General features: G+C 43.7%; 1 protein-coding gene across 7 annotated transcripts in view; it reads right to left on the bottom strand.

Annotated features, from left to right (window-relative positions):
* SDK1 (sidekick cell adhesion molecule 1) overlaps positions 1–18,416 on the bottom strand; it is a 566,813-nt gene that overhangs the window by 108,737 nt on the left and 439,660 nt on the right. For all 7 annotated transcript variants that reach the window (XM_080980906.1, XM_080980905.1, XM_080980909.1 and 4 more), the window contains exons 24-26: positions 7,754–7,863; positions 4,058–4,208; positions 1,842–2,079 (exon numbers count right to left, since the gene is read on the bottom strand). In XM_080980906.1, the coding sequence (XP_080837032.1) occupies positions 1,842–2,079; positions 4,058–4,208; positions 7,754–7,863 (499 nt within the window). The remainder of the gene's footprint in view (positions 1–1,841; positions 2,080–4,057; positions 4,209–7,753; positions 7,864–18,416) is intronic.

An 18,416-nucleotide genomic window follows, 5' to 3' on the forward strand; every position in this document is an offset into this window, starting at 1 on the left:
TAGATAACAGCTTAATAACTACCTTCCACAGATGCTAATGAGCGAGCATTGCTTATCCCTCGTCTTGCTGCCGCTGGGCAGGAGTCCCAGAGCCTTGCCTGGTGGAGATTTCTCCTTGCAAAACCTGGACCACCCAAGTAAGCACGTTCCCAGATTACAAGAGGTGAAATGTTTGCTGTTGAGAGATGTGCTGGCAGAGGTTGTAGAAAGCAAAATAATAGATGCATTTTGAAACCCATTTCTCTGTGCCCACCCTCCCTGGCCGCCCAAAGGTTCTAATAACTAGTAGCTGAGGAAGTCGGTACCTGTCATTCCCTGAGCAAATTCTCTGCAGCTTGAGAGGGCTGCTAGCATGCAATGAGAAAGAAATTGATTTCATAATTAAAGGCTCCTACGAGGCTCTAGGTGGCCTCCTTTTCATCAGCCTCCCAGTAAATCAGCAAAAATGGAATAGGGAGTTCTGCTGTATCTTTGCACTGGGACTGAATGAATGATCCAATCAACTCCAATGCGGGCAAGAGGCAGAATGACTCACTCTCTGAAGAGGCTACCCACTGCATCTATGACTGAGTCACTGTTCTGGTCAGGATTCCTTACCATTGAGGCCATCAAGCAAAGGTAATGATGTATCTGGGACCCAGAAGGATGATGCTGAACACAAGAAAATGGCCACAAGGTAACGAGTTCAGCTCAACCACCCCTCACATGCAGTCCTCTGCACAAAATTCCTATCTCCTTTGCAGGAGTTTCATTTACAAATTTCAGGGCATCCCCCCCCCCCCCATGAATTTGTATGTATTGTGTAGTTTTCGAAGAGCTTTGCTGGATCAGACCAACGTTCACAATTCACAGTGATAAATCAAATGCCTCTGGGAAGCCTGCAAGCATCAGCTGAGCACAGTCACTCTCTCCCTACTTGCAATTGCCAGAAACTGGTATCAGAAGCCGACTGACTCTGACACTGGAGGTAAAACATAGCCATTGGCAGCCTTATCCTCCACAAATTTGTCTAATCCCCATTTATTATTGATACCTCTAGTAAGGTTTTCAAATGGCTTTCAACAGCAGAGATACGAAGCTAAACTTTGTGCCTTAGTCTCTAGCACTCCAGGTTCTGTCTTATTGCCCCCTGGGCAAGAAGGAAGATTGTGCCTCGGAGCGCCGCGTCTGCATCAGGGAGCTGCATATGACTTATGTAAAAGTGCCCTCAATGCATAAGCATATTGCTAAGTTGCTTTGAGACTTTTATATACATATATATCCAAAGAAATGCAATAAATAAATAATAAATCCAACGTCAGCTTGCCTTGGGCCCAGGCTACCTGAAAGACCATGTTTCCCTATATGAACGTGCCTGGATCCTCAGATAAGCATCTTCTCTCAGTCCCATCAACACACTTAGTAGTCACACAAGAGACAGAGAGAATGCATTTTCTGTGGCTGCTCCCTGATGATGAGATTCCCTTTCAAGGGAGAATAGACTGGCTCCCTTTTTACCACCCCTCTGCCAGCAGGCTAAGACCCTCATTTTCAGACAGGTCTTTGGAAACTGAAGTGCAGACTGTGCTGACCACTGGGCTCTGTCAGGGCAAACTGTACTCTAATGCTGGTTCTAAGTGTGCTTTAATGTATTTTAATCATTGTTTTCATGTCATCTAATTACTTTGTACTTCATAACGATGTATTTAAACAGTGGAAACAGCCACGAATCCCAGCTTGGGAGAAATGCAGGATATAAATACATTAAACAAGCCAGCAGGAGGCCAGTGTAAAATCAGAAGGAGAAGCAGATACCATTTTAGGAGTTTAGCTATCACCGAGAGTCATCCCACACAACCTACCTGACTCCCGCGTGCGACCTCGCATCACCTCGCTCCAGGGTCCTGCCCCAATGGCATTGAAAGCTTGGATCTGCAGCTCATATTCTGTCCACTCCTCTAGATCCTCGATGGTGTGCTCCCTCTCCAACCGATCATTGATTACCTTTGTCAGTATCAGAGGCTGCACATCCACACACCAGTATTTGATCCTGTAACCCACTGACTCCGGGTTCCCATTGTACTGGGAGTCAGGCAGAGGCTGGACATGGAGGGAAAGGGTGGCATGTTAGTGATGGGCAAGATGGAGGTTTAAAAGTGCAGGGTGTGGTCTTCTGTGACATTTGTCACCCACATTGGGTCAGGTTTATTCTCCAAGTGTGGATCCTGAGGGAGGTATCTGGAAGGGCTTTGTTTTTTAGGGGGCTTGCAGGAGTTTAGGGGGGAAACCCAAGAACACCCTAATGAGGAGTGAGAGTGCTCAGTGGCCAAAGAATGTTGAATGTTCATCGACAGGCGGACACCGCCCCTCCCCTTCCAAAAGGAGCACATGAGGGAGAGGTGGAATGAAATGGAATATCCTGGAACAGGGCACACCTAGCTAGCTGGCTGGTACCTGAACAGGAACATGTCACACTGTAATATTTTGTTCATTTGTGGACCGTGAACATTGAACTTGGCACCAGTACAGTCGTACCTTGGATCTCGAATGCCTTGGCTCCCGAACAAATTGGCTCCCAGACGATCGAAACCCGGAAGTGAGTGTTCCAGTTTTCAAATGTTATTTTGGAGGCTGACTGTCTGACGGGGCTCCTGCAGCTTCCTGCAGCCAATCAGAAGCCATGCTTGGGGTTTCCAACGTTTTGGAAGTCGAACGGACTTCCAGAACGGATTCTGACTGTATGCATTTAGGGCCTTGGTGTTAAGGCTGCAGTGACCAGCCCTGGAGTGGATCAGTCATGTCCATGGGAATGATGGGAAGGGGAGCAGAAAACTCCTCTAATCCCAACCCTGCACAGGATCAGCTCAACATTGCCACAACTTGCAAGCGCGTTGCAGATAGGCAGATCTGTCTTTGCTCCTCAACTCAGCAAGCTCAGAATATTCTCCTTTCTTCCTTCTTTCTTTTTTGTCTGATTGGCCCATAAATGAGGCTTTAATTCATGGGTGTAAAAATCTCCGGAGCTGATAGTTCTTTCTGGACCATTATCAGAGACGCACAAATGGCCAGCAACAATATTAATGCAGTTAATTGCAAAGTCACATGATACGCCCCTTTCATCTTTGCCTGCCTCACTGGCTCTCTGCCCATTCATCCATCTTCTCTGCTTACAATAACTTCCCGCCTCTTTGACCGGGATCCAAAGAGCTACTTTAGGCACACACCCAAAGCTTGGGTGCACCTGGCAGGATCTGCAGCTTGCTCTCCCTTGAGCAGCAAGCTCCCAAGACCAGATGCCAAATACGAGCAGACATTTATTCCCTGTTGTTATAGGAATGCCCTGATGACTTGGAGAATTCAAAGGGGTTCTGAGCATTCAGGAAACGTATGCACAAAACGTTTTCCTGATTGCCAGACGAGCTGCAGCAGTTCCCGTCTTACACAAGAACCTCTGGGAGCATCCACTGGGAAGATAACCAGGAAGAAATATCCTTGGGAAGGCTGTTTGGAGTGGAACAGCAGAGGAAATTGGAATAATTGAATGGATTTCAGTCAGATAGGCTGAGGGGTGGGTACAGCAGTCAAAGCCACATGATAAATTCATTTATCAATGGCCCTGCAATTTATCACCCGATTCCAGAGTTAATCACTTAGCTCTGCAATCTATCACATGGATATAACCTCCACATTGGCACTGTTTCCTTCTGTGTAGGGGGAAAAAAATCTCTTTGCAATTTCAGTAACTTAGGATGAAAGTGGCTACACAATGAACCGAATTTCATGGCATTTCTTCAGAAACACATCAACATAAACAAACAAGAGGCAGCATCTGGTCTACTCCAATTATATCACATTTATAATTCCTTGCTATGCTTTTATTGTTTGGTCCATTAGTGAGCACATCCTATCCTGGCATATAGCCAGAAATGTGGAGCTTCAGATATGACCGCAGTGCTTGGGAAAAAGGAAATAAATGGCTTTCTCTGCAAAAGTCATTTGTGAGTTTTGGACTCCTTGCCTAAGGGAAAAGTTTGAATGTTGTTCCTCCTCCTGCTCTGTCTTGTTACAATCAACTTACCACCCAGCGGACCCACAAGCTGGTCTCACTGGCTGTGCGCACAGTCACACTGCCAGGCGCAACGTCTGGTGGTGCCTGGAGAGTTTGGATGACCCGCGACGGCTGGCTGAGCGGACTTTGCCCGACCACATTCACCTGCCTCATCCTGAACCTGAAGGACACAGAGAGGAACAAACAGAAAGTGTACAGAAAGATTTAGAAGAGCCACACAGGGTTGAAAACAGAACCTCTGGAAATCCTTCTTCATCAAACTGATTTTTTAAAAGTGACTAACAGCAGCATTGGTCAAAGATAAATGGCAGGTGACATATGTTCCTTGCTCTGTTACAACTGTGAGATTTTCAAGGGGCAAATAGATTCTTTTTGATCAGATAACTCAAACTGAAAGAATGATAATGACAGCTCACTGAGCAGGTCAAAAATATATATATTGGAAAGTGCAATATAAGAAAATGGCAGATTTCTTGTTTGGGCTTTCAAGTAATTACAGAAATTTTAGTTTCTAAAATTTCACTCCCAACATGCCACTAACTGTGGCCAAGGTTTGTTCTTGGCTTATTGATCATGGTTTGTTGGAGCAAAACTAACCAGGATTCCTAGTTGGGATGTCATGCTGAGCCAGAGGTCATGGTTTGTTTCCCCTCAACACCTGAATATTTCCCTGTTTCATTCTTTATTATTTCATTCTTTATTACAGTTTCACACGAAGACCAAACAGCATCTAAAAATGAACAAGGGTGAGCTTGACTCTCAGCCTCCCTGATTAAAATTTTCCTCCCCAATTAGAACTGGCCATCATTACCTAAAGCTTTAGTTGGTTAACCCACTGATTAAACCAATTAGAGGTTGCTTCCCTTCTCTTTGCAAATGTGGCTATCACATCGAGTTCAATCCAGAAAGAAGCAACCGTATCCTTAATTCCATTTAGGTTTGACCAACTTTCTCTGGAATGAGTCCATTGCCAAAGACTTCCCTAATGATCCCTGCCCAAACACCATTGATGTGGAACAAATAGCTTGCCTTTGATGCAAGATTTCCAAATATGAACACTTGGATCAAAACCAATCCCATTTGTTCCAAATTATGACAGCAATCACTCCTCCTTGTGATGGCACCAGTTTTAGAAAAGGCATTAGAGGTGCATACGGCCATCATAACAAAAGAGACAGGAGAGACTGTCCGTTCAGGCTTCCTTGTGCTAACACGTTAGCTGCTCAACTTGTCCCTGCTGACTGCTAGCTTTCTGGCATTAAAAGACTGGGATTGAAGAAAGGTTGTGCGAGCTTGTGTAATGCCATTAGTCTATCTGCTCAGATCTCGTTAAGGAAGTGCATTAAAGGAAAATGCATTAAGCAAAACAACACCATTAATTTCCCAAACACTGACAGGGCACAGTACAAAAGAAGCACATTTGACAAAGATGCAGTCTAAGTCCAATAATTAGTGCTTTCTATTCCCTCCCACCTTTTCATCATGTAGGAATGCCGTGCCAAGACCTGGCAAGATGATGGAGCTGATAAGCCCAAGTGGCATTTGGGAGACGCAACTCATTTCATCATCTTATGGACAGTCACACAATGGCTTCAGAGGGCTCAAAAGGATGGCGAATGTGATGGGAGAAATTCAGTTTGGAAATCAATTTGCAAAAGTGTAATGGATGGATCAGAGCAGACTCTTACATTGGGTGAGCTAGTGTCGTATAATGGACTTCTCATCAAGCAATGCACCCAGGTAGCATTGCCAGCTGTCCCCCTGCCTGCCCACCCTCCTGTCCTGCTCCTGTGTGGCAATCTGATACAGGGAAATGAAGCAGGAACAGCTTTTAAGTATGATAAGCAAGTAGGACAGTCAGAGCTATTCCCCAGCATATTCCTTCATGCCTGTTCCCAGATGACATTATTCAGTTGGTCTCATAAACATCCAAAAGTGCTGTTAATGCAATCTATTATGGTGATGAAAAATTTCACCCAACTTCAACTCAAAGGCTGGGGCTACAGAGCCAAGTAAATGCATATGCATTACTGTAAAAGTAGCAAAGGTGTCGAGCTGGAATGAAATAAGCCAGAAAGAAAGGCTGTTTCTATTTTCTGGTGCTCCCTTGTTCCTTACAAAGAAGTGGTCCATTTTCCTCTACGGAGAACTCTCTCACCACTTCTGTCCCAACACTTAGCTTTATCAGAAGCATATATGAATGCAGCAGATGACTTATATAAATAACTGAATCTGGTCAAACATACACCAGGCCTATTTTCTGAATCGTGGGAACGTGACTCACAGAGCAATTGCTGCTAAAAACTCCTCCACTCCAGGATCTCAGAATGCTTTTAGGCAACAATGTTCTATTGTGAAGAGTACTTGCTAAAATAGCAACATTACAGACCTTTGCCCTTGTTCCTCGCCATTTGATATAACTTATTTAGACCGAAATGCCTTGTCAAGAGGGACACATTAAGTTGATGCTGAGGAATAAGTATGAACAAGGGAAATGCTATCAGCAACCTTATTGCATTTGCAAATACTTTCCAGAGACTCTCTTAGATCAGGAACAACAAAAAAAGCCCATGGCACTTTTAAGTCCTAACACATTTATTGTGAAATAAACAATGGTGGCTGAGAGGCAGGAGGTGAGAAGGGAAGTGAGGCTGATGAAAGTGCCACTGGTTGCCTGCTTTTGTGGTGCCACGCTAATATGCAGCTAACCTTCTATGTAATTTTTTCCAAATATCATTTTATATTGAAATATGTAATAATATAATTTTTTATTGAAATGGTGAGGTTGTTTAAAAGTAAATGCGCTGGAGTGTTTGATTTGCATTTATCTGTCTATCTGGTGAAAGTGCAGCCTGCCCTTTGATGTAAAGACATTTCCAGGACAAAAATTAAGGCAAAAACAAATATAGTAAACAAGAGATTAAAAAGCAACAACAATAAACAAAGCAGCAGTTTAAAAGTGTTTCCACCCCAGTTTTGCACCAAAGGTTTTGTTTGTTTTGTATTTTTACCAAAGCCTGGAAATAATGCCTCTCAGGCAGCAACCAGACCCAGACCTGCTTAGCTTCAGAAAAGTTATTGATCCTTAAATCCACATTTCTGGGGCAGCTTCACAGGCTAAGGAGGTGGAATTTTCAAATATAGTCAAAGAAGGGCAGGTAGAAATGTTAAATTAAATTAGGAGTGGGATGTCCCGCTTATTGACGGCACTTGGCATTGATGGGAGTCTTGTTTGGTTCTGCAACACCCCTGAGTTCATTTAAGTAGAATGATGGGGCTGGGGTGAGAAGAAAAGAGAACTGAGTTATACTGACTTCAGCCACTGAATCAAGCCAAAGTGATATAATGAGCATTCAGCCAATTTCAGTTCAGCTTCCCCACAAACGAAACAAGATCAATTTTAATTGAACTGGTGCAACTTTTAGTCTAGACAAAATCTGCATCAGGTATGTGTTCAGTTATTCAACGGCACTATTTAGCAGTGCACTTTACATACCTTACTCCCATTGCCAGATTGATTAATTATTTTGCTACGTGAAGGTGACAATTAAAATACATCAAGTGGGGTCGTTGAAGTGCAAACGCTTTCAAGGTGTAAATTTTCCTCCATCATTCCTCCCACCAGCTGCCTGCAGGCTGGGAAGCTGCCCCTCACTGACACTTGGTAGCATGTTGGCGCAGCAATTAATTACTTGCTGTTCTCACCTGTAATGAGTATACGGCGTGAGGTTTGGGATCTCCAGCATCTGAGCATCTGATTCTTTCTCCACTTCACACAAAGTTATCCATTCCTCTTCCTCTCCTATAACACCAACCTGTGGAGAGGGTGGGAAGTTATCTTTTCCTTCGTCATTTAGACAACATCACACTTGGGAAATGTTCCTTGAAATATAGTCAGACATGCCCTTTTTCTTTTCAGTGGAGAGAATCACACATTGGTTCCCTGTCTACCCCATCACATCCCCTTCCTCTGTTATTTCCCCTGAGTTGAATTATAATTTGTATGATCTTCGGGGTGAGGACCTCTATTTAGTGCCATGAACACTGAGAGCACTAGGTTAGGTAAGTAGGTCAGGCTGAGAGTGTGTGACTGGCTCACCTAGTAAGCTTTGTGGCAAAGTGAATCCTGATATCTTGCAGGTCCTAGTCCAATGCTCTAACTATTACCCCACACTGATATTAGAATCCTTGACCTCTGTGCCCACTTCAGTGGGGAACAAAGACCTGCCGTTCCCATTTCCCTGATCAAGACTATCGACCATCATTTTCAAGGCATGTTGCAAGTACAAACAAATTGCAAAACCAAAAAACGATTGTTGGCTAAAAAATGGGAAGAGGGCACCAAACTGAACAGCCGAGGGAGGGGAAACCCACCACAAATTAAGTGACCCTGAAGGCTCAAGCAAACAAAACTCCTAAAAATGGGTGCCAGGTGGATAAGACACTGCAAAGCCAAGGCACCCCAACTGAGGATTCATGGCTTCTGACAGAAGGGCCTCTCCAGATGGTATCCGCCAACAGGCCATCTTGCACAGGAGCAAGCAGTCCTTTGCAGGCAAAGTCGTTATCCCATCGCCCCTTGCAGTATTCCTTTAAAAGGACACAAAACTCATGGTTACACTCCCCTTGTGAACTGCTGGCTTTCAGGCAACCCAGGGGAGCCATCAGTAACAATGCTTGATGGTACCACAAGCCCAGCAAGCGGTAGTTCGAGCAGTAATCCAAGCATCAGTTTTTGCAGACAGAGAAAGATCCATAATCCACACAAGATCAATGATGATGGTGGAGATCCAACCCAGAGGTTGATTTCTTGTTATGAGATATGGGATAACATGGAACGTTCTGACTTCCACCATGGGCTACTTCAAGGCGCCTCTCATCAGGGAGTAACTCACAAAAACTCAAGGAGTCAGTAATGTTTTATGACTACATGCAAAGCCATATTAAATGTCAAGATTATCCAGTCCACGAGGGACTTTGGTTTCTTAGCATTTAGCTTATTTTCTTCACACATTACATTATTTTATGAAACCATCCCTGGGCTATAAGTGCAATCGTGCTCCCACCCCTGATTTTGCAACTGTCAAATTTCATATAAATTTCCATAGTAAACTTTGCAAAAACATGCATTTTATTTGTTCGTGGTAGCATAATTTCTTTTCTTTTCTTTTTGTTATCCTGTTTGTACTGTTCATATGTTTTGAGTGCCCTGGAAGAAGGATTTTTCTAGAATACACTGGGTATACAATAAACCACATTTCCAGCACCGGAAATATAGAAGAGGATTCACAGAAAAACAGAGGTAGGTCAGAAAAGTAGGTAGATCCAGGGTGCCTATCCTTGCCTATTGAACAAATAAAAAATAAAAATGCCCACATGCTTCTAGCTCCGAGAGCTAGAATCTTTAAAAATAAAAAAATAACTCAAACACTCGGGAGTTTGCTTCAATGTCTGGAATCTACATTGGACACTACCTCCAGCACTTTGCAGAGTGAAATTTTTTTTTGCATCCATTTCCAGAGCTCAGGGATATTGGAGGATCATGCTTCTGTGCAAAGATCTGAAATGGAACAATAGCCGAAGAACAAAGGAGCTTTAGATATCCCTGCTGGCTAAGCAGCTTGGAGACTATGCAGCGCTTTGTATTAATTAGCCACTGTAAGTGGCCAACAGCCAGCTCAGCAAAGCCCATCTGCAAGAACTGCGCCAGCAGGGTCAGAGCGCTAATAGGGATTTGAAGCATTTCTTCCCCCATGGCACCTTTAGGGGAGAGGGCTGGGCACTCTTAAAGAGGAAGAGATGGGAAAGAAGGCAGCAATGGCTGAGGTCTTAAAACAGCGGGAAGGATACAGCAGGCTAAAAAATTTACAGCAATAAACAGTTGCCGCCAACTTATTGCAGCAACAACACATCCGCAAAAAACAACAACCCCACAGCGATCCTCCCACAGTTAAGAAAATGGGTCCGGAAAGTGACATGCAGCTTGAATTTCCACTGTTAAATTGAAAGCCATTTTCTATAGATGCAGGTAGGGCATCCCCCTGATGAAAGCCCTATTTGACAGGCATTGGCAATTAGAGTGGTGAGCACATTTGGTTTCGTAAGAGGAGTGCCACTCAGAGCTGTTTTGGGTCTAGGTCTCTTCGGTTCCCTTTGCCCATCTTTCTTGTCATCATGACAATTTCAATCTTTAGCTGAAGCTCCACCTTAACTAATTAAATTGAAAGGTTTCTACCCCACCTTTCATTCAGATGATCCTTGAGGTAGCTTGCAACAGATGGCAATGATATAGAATGCAATAATACAGAATGAAGAAACAACAGACACTTGCAGGCCTTAGGAGTCTACAGCTCTGCAGTCCCGGGGCAACTGGCTGCTAGAGCAGTTCTTTCTGCGGGGGGTGGGGGACGACAAAATAAGCTTCCACCGAAGGCTGGCCATCTCCCTGCTGTGCTCTTCCTACTACAATCCACAAAAATCAATGAGGTACCTGGGAAATCCATGATGAGAAAGAAAGATGGGAAGCTGACTTATACTGAGTCAGAGCATTGATCCATCTATCTCAGCAGCTCTTCAGACGTTCAAAGGGGACAGGTGGGTTTCTGTTCCAGTCCTACCTGAGGACGCCAGAGATCAGGAGCAGAAAAACGTCACAGCAAAGGAGTGCAACCCCACAGTGGCCCTTAGTGGCCGTGGGGAGAGGGCGTTTCCCTTCAGGGAAGTGGCTTAAAAGCCCCAATGTCCTTCATGTCCTTCTCTGTGTGCCTCCTCCTCGAGAGTTCTGGAGGGTGGCAACATGGAGAACAGGGCCTTCTGTGCAGTGGCTCCCTGTCTGTGGAATGCTCTCCCCAGGGAAGTACGCCTGGGGCCTTCCTTATACACCTTTAGGTGCCAGGCAAAAATGTTCCATTTTTAATCAGGCCTTTGGTTGATTTGACTGACATTCTATGCCCTTTTGAAATGTGGTGTTGTTGTTTTTTGCGGGGGGTGGTGAGTGGATATTGATATATTGTGGTTTAATGTTTTGATTTTGTTCTGCCCTATACCTTGAGACCTCTGGGTATAGGGCAGTATATAAATTCAATAAATAAGTAAAGAAAAATAAAATGACAGAAAGGTGGGCTAGAAATGGAATAATGCAAAGATAAACGCAATAGGCTGCCAGGGCTCGGGTCAGGTGTAGGGCAGCAAAAAAACAACAGATCTCCAGAACTTAGTAAAGTTAACTCTTTCTTCAAAGTGAAACAGAAGCACTCTGGTGTAGTGGTCCCAGCAACCCGTCTCTGCAGATCTTGCCTGGAGGAGGCAGGGGTGAGGACTGAATGCCTTGCCTTCTCAGTACCCATTAATGCTACTCCTTCCCTGGGTCTTTCCAAAGCAGTCTCAAACTACGCCTGCGAACAACTGATTTCAGCCCACTTCATTTCCCTGTGTGCCCTGGGAGACCAAGGGGATGGGGAGAAGCCTGGCTTCTGCAGCAGGAGGGGGAGACTCCTGGGCTTCAGTGTTCTGGCCCCACACCTCTCCAGACCCCTCTTCTGCCTCCGAGTCTGAACTGTCCTCTGCCCTGACTCTTCCTGCTCACCAAACCCTGTTACCTCCTCTGCATATGACTCTTCCTCCTCTCAATCTGCTCTCCCCCACCCTCTCCCTCTGACCACTCACTGTCATTCCGCCACCAATCCCCTGGCTCTGAGTGACTTCCCAGGGGGCTCCCTTGGGGGTTTCCCCGCTGCCGCCTCCCACCAATCCTTTGCATCCAGCCAGTCCGTGGTGTAGACTATCGGTGTCCATGGTATTTTTCAAAGTAATATAAAAGAAATCAAAAAGCAGGAAAAGAAAAGAGAAGGCCCCATGCAGTGAGGAGCTTACAGTAGGAAATGGGGAGGTGAACAGCTTTCTGAACATTAGTCTTTAAACAATTTAGACTCATGGAGCAACAAATGGGCAAGCACCAAGAAAGGATGTCCCGAGTGAGTCTTCAAGCCAGAGCACAGCTTTCAATCATTAAAGAAGATGATTGGTAAGGTCTCAGAGGGGACGGCTGACTCAGGTTATGCCTGGCATATGAGAAGATTCCTCCTTGAAAAGCCAGCTGGATGACAGGTGGCCTGCTACCTGCTTTGGGGCCTGGGAGGCCATAGATAGAATGGCTGCAGTCCAGAGACAATAATTATATCTCTCTCTTGCCTGGAAATTGCTGAACGTTGTTTTAAAATGGAGACAAGGGGGGGCGGGAACGCAACCAAGCACTTTGCCTTCTCTCAGTAGAAATAGCAAGCAAGAATTCAGAACAGAGTTAAATTGGTTTCCCAGTCAATGGAGGAACTCACTGCCCAATAGACATGGAGAGTTAGTAGAGGCTTGGGATGGGCTCCTGGCTGTTTCCCACCAGGTCTCTGAGAAGCCTCATCTTTTTTTTAAGGGGTAGCATCTCAGCTCCTTTCTTCCCACAGAAGCAAAGGGCTCTCCAGCTCTACTGCAAAGTGCTCTATAGCTAAGCTGTACCAGGAGATGCTCAGATATCTGGAGGATGGTTCATTGGTGTTTGTGGACTGCAGCAGAAGTGAGCATCACCATCTCACCCTATGCCGTCTGTATATTTCATTCTCCCAGCAACCCAAGGCATAACTCCATGTTGCATGGGAATTCCATGAGCAGGAAGATAGATGGGATGCTGCCTCAGTATGAGTCAGAACAATGGTCCATCTAGCTCAGTATTTTCTATGCCCTAAACGGCCTCGGTTCTGTATACCTGAAGGAGCGTCTCCATCCCCATTGTTCAGCCCGGACACTGAGATCCAGCGCTGAGGACCTTCTGGCGGTTCCCTCACTGCGAGAAGCCAAGTTACAGGGAACCAGGCAGAGGGCCTTCTCGGTAGTGGCGCCCACCCTGTGGAACACCCTCCCTTCAGATGTGAAGGAAATAAGCAGCTATCCTATCTTTAAAAGACATCTGAAGGCAGCCCTGTTCAGGGAAGTTTTTAATATTTAATGCTGTACTGGTTTTAACACTTGATTGGAAGCCGCCCAGAGTGGCTGGGTAAACTCAGCCAGATGGGCGGGGTATAAATAATAAATTATTATTATTATTATTATTATTATTATTATTATTATTATGCTAACTAGGAGCAGCTCTTCAGGGTTTCAAAAACAAAAGGGGTGGTCCTTCCCATTCCTACAGGGAGATGCCAGAGATTGGGAGCAGGAACACTTTGCTTGTGTACCCCGCCCACTAGCCACAGACTTCGCCTACAACCCCCTCAAAGTTCAGCTGTGAGCTATATTGCCTTAATTAAAGGCTAATAAAGCCCTGGTCCTTTCATCCGACAGCCCTTACGTTGGATGGGATAGAAATGTAATAAGCAATTAAACCCCTGCCTACAAGCATAATTGATTCAATACACCAATCTGGCAAAAATATTGTGTGCATTTCAAATACTTCTCGCTAAGGCTGACAAAATCTTATTTAGAAAGTAACAAAAAGAAGGTATAGAAGTATAAGGAGCAAGGCCTAATCCTATCATCCATTTCGGCAAGTATTCTTATTCGAGGTTTGTGATCTCAAAATTCTCCTAACACAATCTCATGCCAAATGGACATTCCTGAAAATAAATGTTTAGCTTATGGCAAGACCCACAATATCTAATACATTTTTCAAGCACAGAAAGATCAAATATAAGGCATGAGCATTGCTTTCTTAGCCTCAATAACTGCAGCCTTACATCAAGATCTTTATAAAAATCAATGAGAAGTTTCATGTAAGCCAAAAGCATTTTCTCCCCAAGAAAACTTATAAAGACATTCCTTTTACACCAGATGTGTGAAACCTCACTTGAATCTGAAGTAATTGGTGCTCACAATACGGTAAATCGACCTTGAAAAATTCAGCTTGCCCACTTGTGTCTGCATTGGTAAATTTTCATGACAGTTTTGCAAGGGCGCAGTAAATGTCCAAGAGAACACCCTTATATATTCTCCCTAGTCTGCTTGGCTTATGAACGGCATTTCCAATCTGTCTTGATCATCAATTCTTTGACGAGGATGGGATGGGAAAGGAATAAAGTTTAAAGTCAAGACAACTTTGGTAGGGAGGCAATATCCATGATGGCCAACGAGACTGGAAAGGGCAATGCAAGGAAGTCAATATCACTTTTTTATTGGAACCATTTCTCTTGGTGAGCATACGAGTTTTCGAGCTGCACAAAACTTTTCCTGTAAATGAATAAAGAAGTTTTAAGATAAACTCTATGACAAGGTTGCAGTTGACCTGTTTAGACTACAATCCCATGCAGGCTTAATTGGGCATAAGCGCCATTGAACCCACTGCGGCTTATTTATGAGAAAACATGCGGATGATTTTCCTGTTCATTTCATATATGAACTTCCAAAAAAGTGATAGTTTGTGCTCTCCTATCTTCATCAGAAACAAGTTCTACAGTATTATGATCCAAAGTATTATTATTATTATTATTTTACTTGGCATAATCAGAGTCTTTTTGATCAGAGGTTTGATGGCCCAGAAACTTGTAAGTATTTTAATGAATTGGGACCTGCTTCAAAATAAGCAACACATCTGACTACCATGTAGGCAAAAGTGTGCAAGCCAGATACGGCTTTCATGCCCAAGTGAGGATCTGATGGGAAGACTGGCTGTTGCTTCCCAGCATGGTTAGGCAGAACGTAAGACATATATTCACAAGCAGTGAATGTGGTGGACATGCAGCTTTCATACATTTTCCCATGAGAAAGTATGAAGCAAACTGGACCAGTTTGATGTGGCCCTAAGGCCTAGACTTGATACAGAGGTGAAGTTGCCTTTGGCAATTCTCTGATACCAAGGCGCTGAAATCAGTTTTGGTGCAGAAATAGAAAAACTTCTCTAGGAGTCACACAAAACCAAGTGCTTGGAGAGAGGGACTATGGCCTGTCACTCAGCTCAGATATGAATGCAGACTCAGGGGTGAAAATCTGTAACTTTTCAAGTACAGGCAAATTTGAGACAGCATGTGGCAAAGTCAAGACCAAGCTCAGCATGGATGGGACCCGAGACTCCATGTTACTGCCAAACCCCTTGAAGCATATCCTGACCCTGCCAAGAACTGAAAAGATAAGCAGTCTGTGAGGGTTTTGGTGGGACGTGCAAGATAAGAAAGCCCCTGAGATTTAAAAGATTTTAAAAGAAAAATGATTCCAGCCAAAGTTAATTAAATACCAGAATGAAAAGTAAGAGTCGCCTCTTTTTCTTTCCCAAAGACAAATGGTAATATGAAAGGTGGGAAATGTTTCCAAAGCAAGAAATGGTGATCAGCTCCTCGTCACTTTCAATGGGAACACAATGTTTCTCCATTGTTACCCAGGCACCCTGTGTTCAGCAATAGTTCAGGCTATGTCACTGTTTTCATTATAGAGGTTTATAACTCAGTCATTTGAAATCGCTTTGGGATGAAATTTGGTACACAGCCTGTCAGCCCGGATGCAATTTTTTCCTCTTACAAAAGAGTACTTAAATCGATTCAGCTGTTTTTGATTTAAAGATCGGCAAAAGCATAAAATTGTCAGAGTCTCGGGCACTTTATTTACCAAGCTCTAAAGTGAAAACGACATCAAGAGGAGCGCCTCATACAATGGATGAATCCTAATAGCTCCGTTGACATTGAAAATCGGACTTAACCCGTGGAACTAGAGAAACTCGTAGAGAAGTTTGCCAGTGCAGTCCTAAACTAAGTGCATCTGTGGCTAAGCACAACAGTCACATTTCATGGTATTTCCCAACACAATGGCAATATGTATTATGTGTTGAGCATCTTAAAAGACTAGATACTGTGCAGAATTCATTTAAGCACAGGCTGAGTCAAAATAAGCTTACAGTCCAATACAGGAAAGGGCTATGTAAAGGGGCTGTTGCTCCATGGCCTAAGCCCCAGTTTGTGTACGGGGGGGGGGGGGCGGCAATCATGCTCCATGCCAGCTGCACCAGTGGACCCACCATATCCATTAGTGCTATGGTGAACCTCCCAGTCATGCAATTCCCACCAATGTTAACCCAGCATGCAACGTTATACTGATAGCAAACAGGTGTTGAAGTGAGCGTAAGAATCACTGGAGAAAATGCTGCCACTATACGCCAGCAAAGTCATCCCCAAAGCTTGGGATGACTTCAACGCCAAAACAAAAATGGCATGATTGTATGTCCTTTGGAACAGACTTTAACAGATTCATCAAAATTTCTCTTCTGAATCTTGGGACCCTTCCCAGAGTTTGCGACAAGTTGCATGTTTTACAATAGCAATCTCTAAATACAGCTGTATAGTTTTTAACATAAATGGCCTAATTCGTTGATTTATTTTTTTTAAAGAAGAGATGCCTTTGCTTTGAAGTTCAGCTTTGCTTTATTAAGCTGGGTTCAAGTGTACAGTCTGAGGGAGATGAAAAATTAGCACTAATAAATTTTAATAGACCTTTTAAGAAGTATGTCATATGGCTCTTCTATAAATCAAGATGATGGGATTACAAATTCAAGAACATCTTGACCTGCCATGAGGTAAGGAATAAAAAAAAACAGATTCTGTTCTCACAAGAGAGGGAATAAAAATGAACAGACCAATTGGCATAAAAACACGAGAGAATGCCCATACATAGAAAATGCAGAAAAGATGTAAACCAACTCATGAAGAATTTAGGATTGATTTTTGAATTCAATATGATGTTTGAGAGATACTTGGCTGTTTCTTGAGAAGCACGGATTCACTGGGACGTTTTCATGGGGAAGCCTTGAAGAAAACAATGGGAGCTGCCATAGGTGGTCGATCTGTTGTCCTCCAGATGTGGTAAACTCCATCTTGATTCAGCCAGTGATGATGGCTGCTGCTGTCCAACAACCTCTGTGGGTCACAGACTAAGTGCCCTCGACCAATGGCATTAAATTAGTTCACCTAATTTGGGCATTTGATGTATTTATTTTTGTACTTTATGGTTGTTTTTAAATTTTCAGATACTGTTGAAGGTTTCTTTGGTCAGTGTAGAGGTGTAGAGATGAAGCCCTTGGTCACTGGCGGAACCTGGTTGATTCCATGCATCCAAAAGGTTTTGAGGGACTTCATGTTTTCCTACATGGGAAGCTACTTTTGAAATGAAGATTCCAAAAGCAGCTTGCAATACCCTGTGTTTGGTATGTGTTTGTTATTTTTTTCAAAAACTAAACCTATCCAGAAACCCTAGTAGGAATGTCAGCTAAATGCTGGCCATATATTTCTGACTATCGCATTTCCTTCCAGGTGGCTGGGTCTTTGTAGGTGCATTGGGATTGCAATGTATCCAAAATCTGTAACCTGAAAAAAATGTGTTCCCACTGCAATCCTGTAGCAACTTGCCTGAGAATCAGCTTCATTGAAATCAATGGGACTTACTTCTGAGTAGACTAAGCTCGAGCTGTTTGTCTTATTGACAAACATTTGACTATCAACAAACTTCCTCAGATGTTCTGCCAGAAGAGGAACCTCCAAATTCACTTCAAAGTTTGCTTCAGGCAAAATCTGGTGATCTCTTAGGGATGATCTATATCCGTACAAATGGGATTATAACAACCCTTCTGAGAAATGTCACTGGTTCCTATTCAGTTTTGCTTAAGGATCAACCAACACATTTGCTTGGGGAGGGGAAGTTTGCTTTAGGCAAGATTTTGATAGGCACCTGTTTCCTGAAGGATGCGGGGTGGTAGAAATATATTAGAAACCTGGCTGTCTCATATTTATTTATTTTTTTAATGGCACAAGCTACCTAAGCTGATACTAAAGGCTGCTGCAGCATTTTATTAGATTATAAGGCAGCCCTGATTCGGAAAGCGTTTAATGTTTGATGTAGTTCACCCCCTCTCCTGTATTTTGTTGGAAGCTGCATAAAGTGACAAGGGTAACCCAGACAGATGGGTGGAGTATAATAAATTCATTATTCTTATTACTCTGCCTTTGCCCTGCGCTCTTTAGCGCCAAATCAGAACAAATAGAAAACCAGATTGCTGTTTGTTCCGATTCAGTACTGGACTGCAGGCTTTCCTTGGAGAAAGTAGCAGGGCAAATGGAAGTGAGCCCACACTTAACATGGACGGATTGTAACACTGGAGATGTCTGCCGTGATATCAGTTTCCAGATTCAAGTGCCAGCTTCATGCCTAGGACTTATTAATAAACCAAGGCAGCAAATAATGCTTCACCCACCAAACTTTTGGAGTGGGCTTCAACTTCAATGCTACAGAGTGGCAAAGACTTTCCTGTCACCTTGGGGACCTTGAATCCTGGTTCTTATCCAAGTTATGCTCTCCAAGTGCCATCTGTCATCTCAAAGGCAATGGAGTACATTTACAGTTGATA

The sequence above is a fragment of the Podarcis pityusensis genome, assembly GCF_964106645.2.
Source record: "Podarcis pityusensis genome assembly, chromosome: 14".
In the NCBI taxonomy this organism is placed as follows: domain Eukaryota; kingdom Metazoa; phylum Chordata; class Lepidosauria; order Squamata; family Lacertidae; genus Podarcis; species Podarcis pityusensis.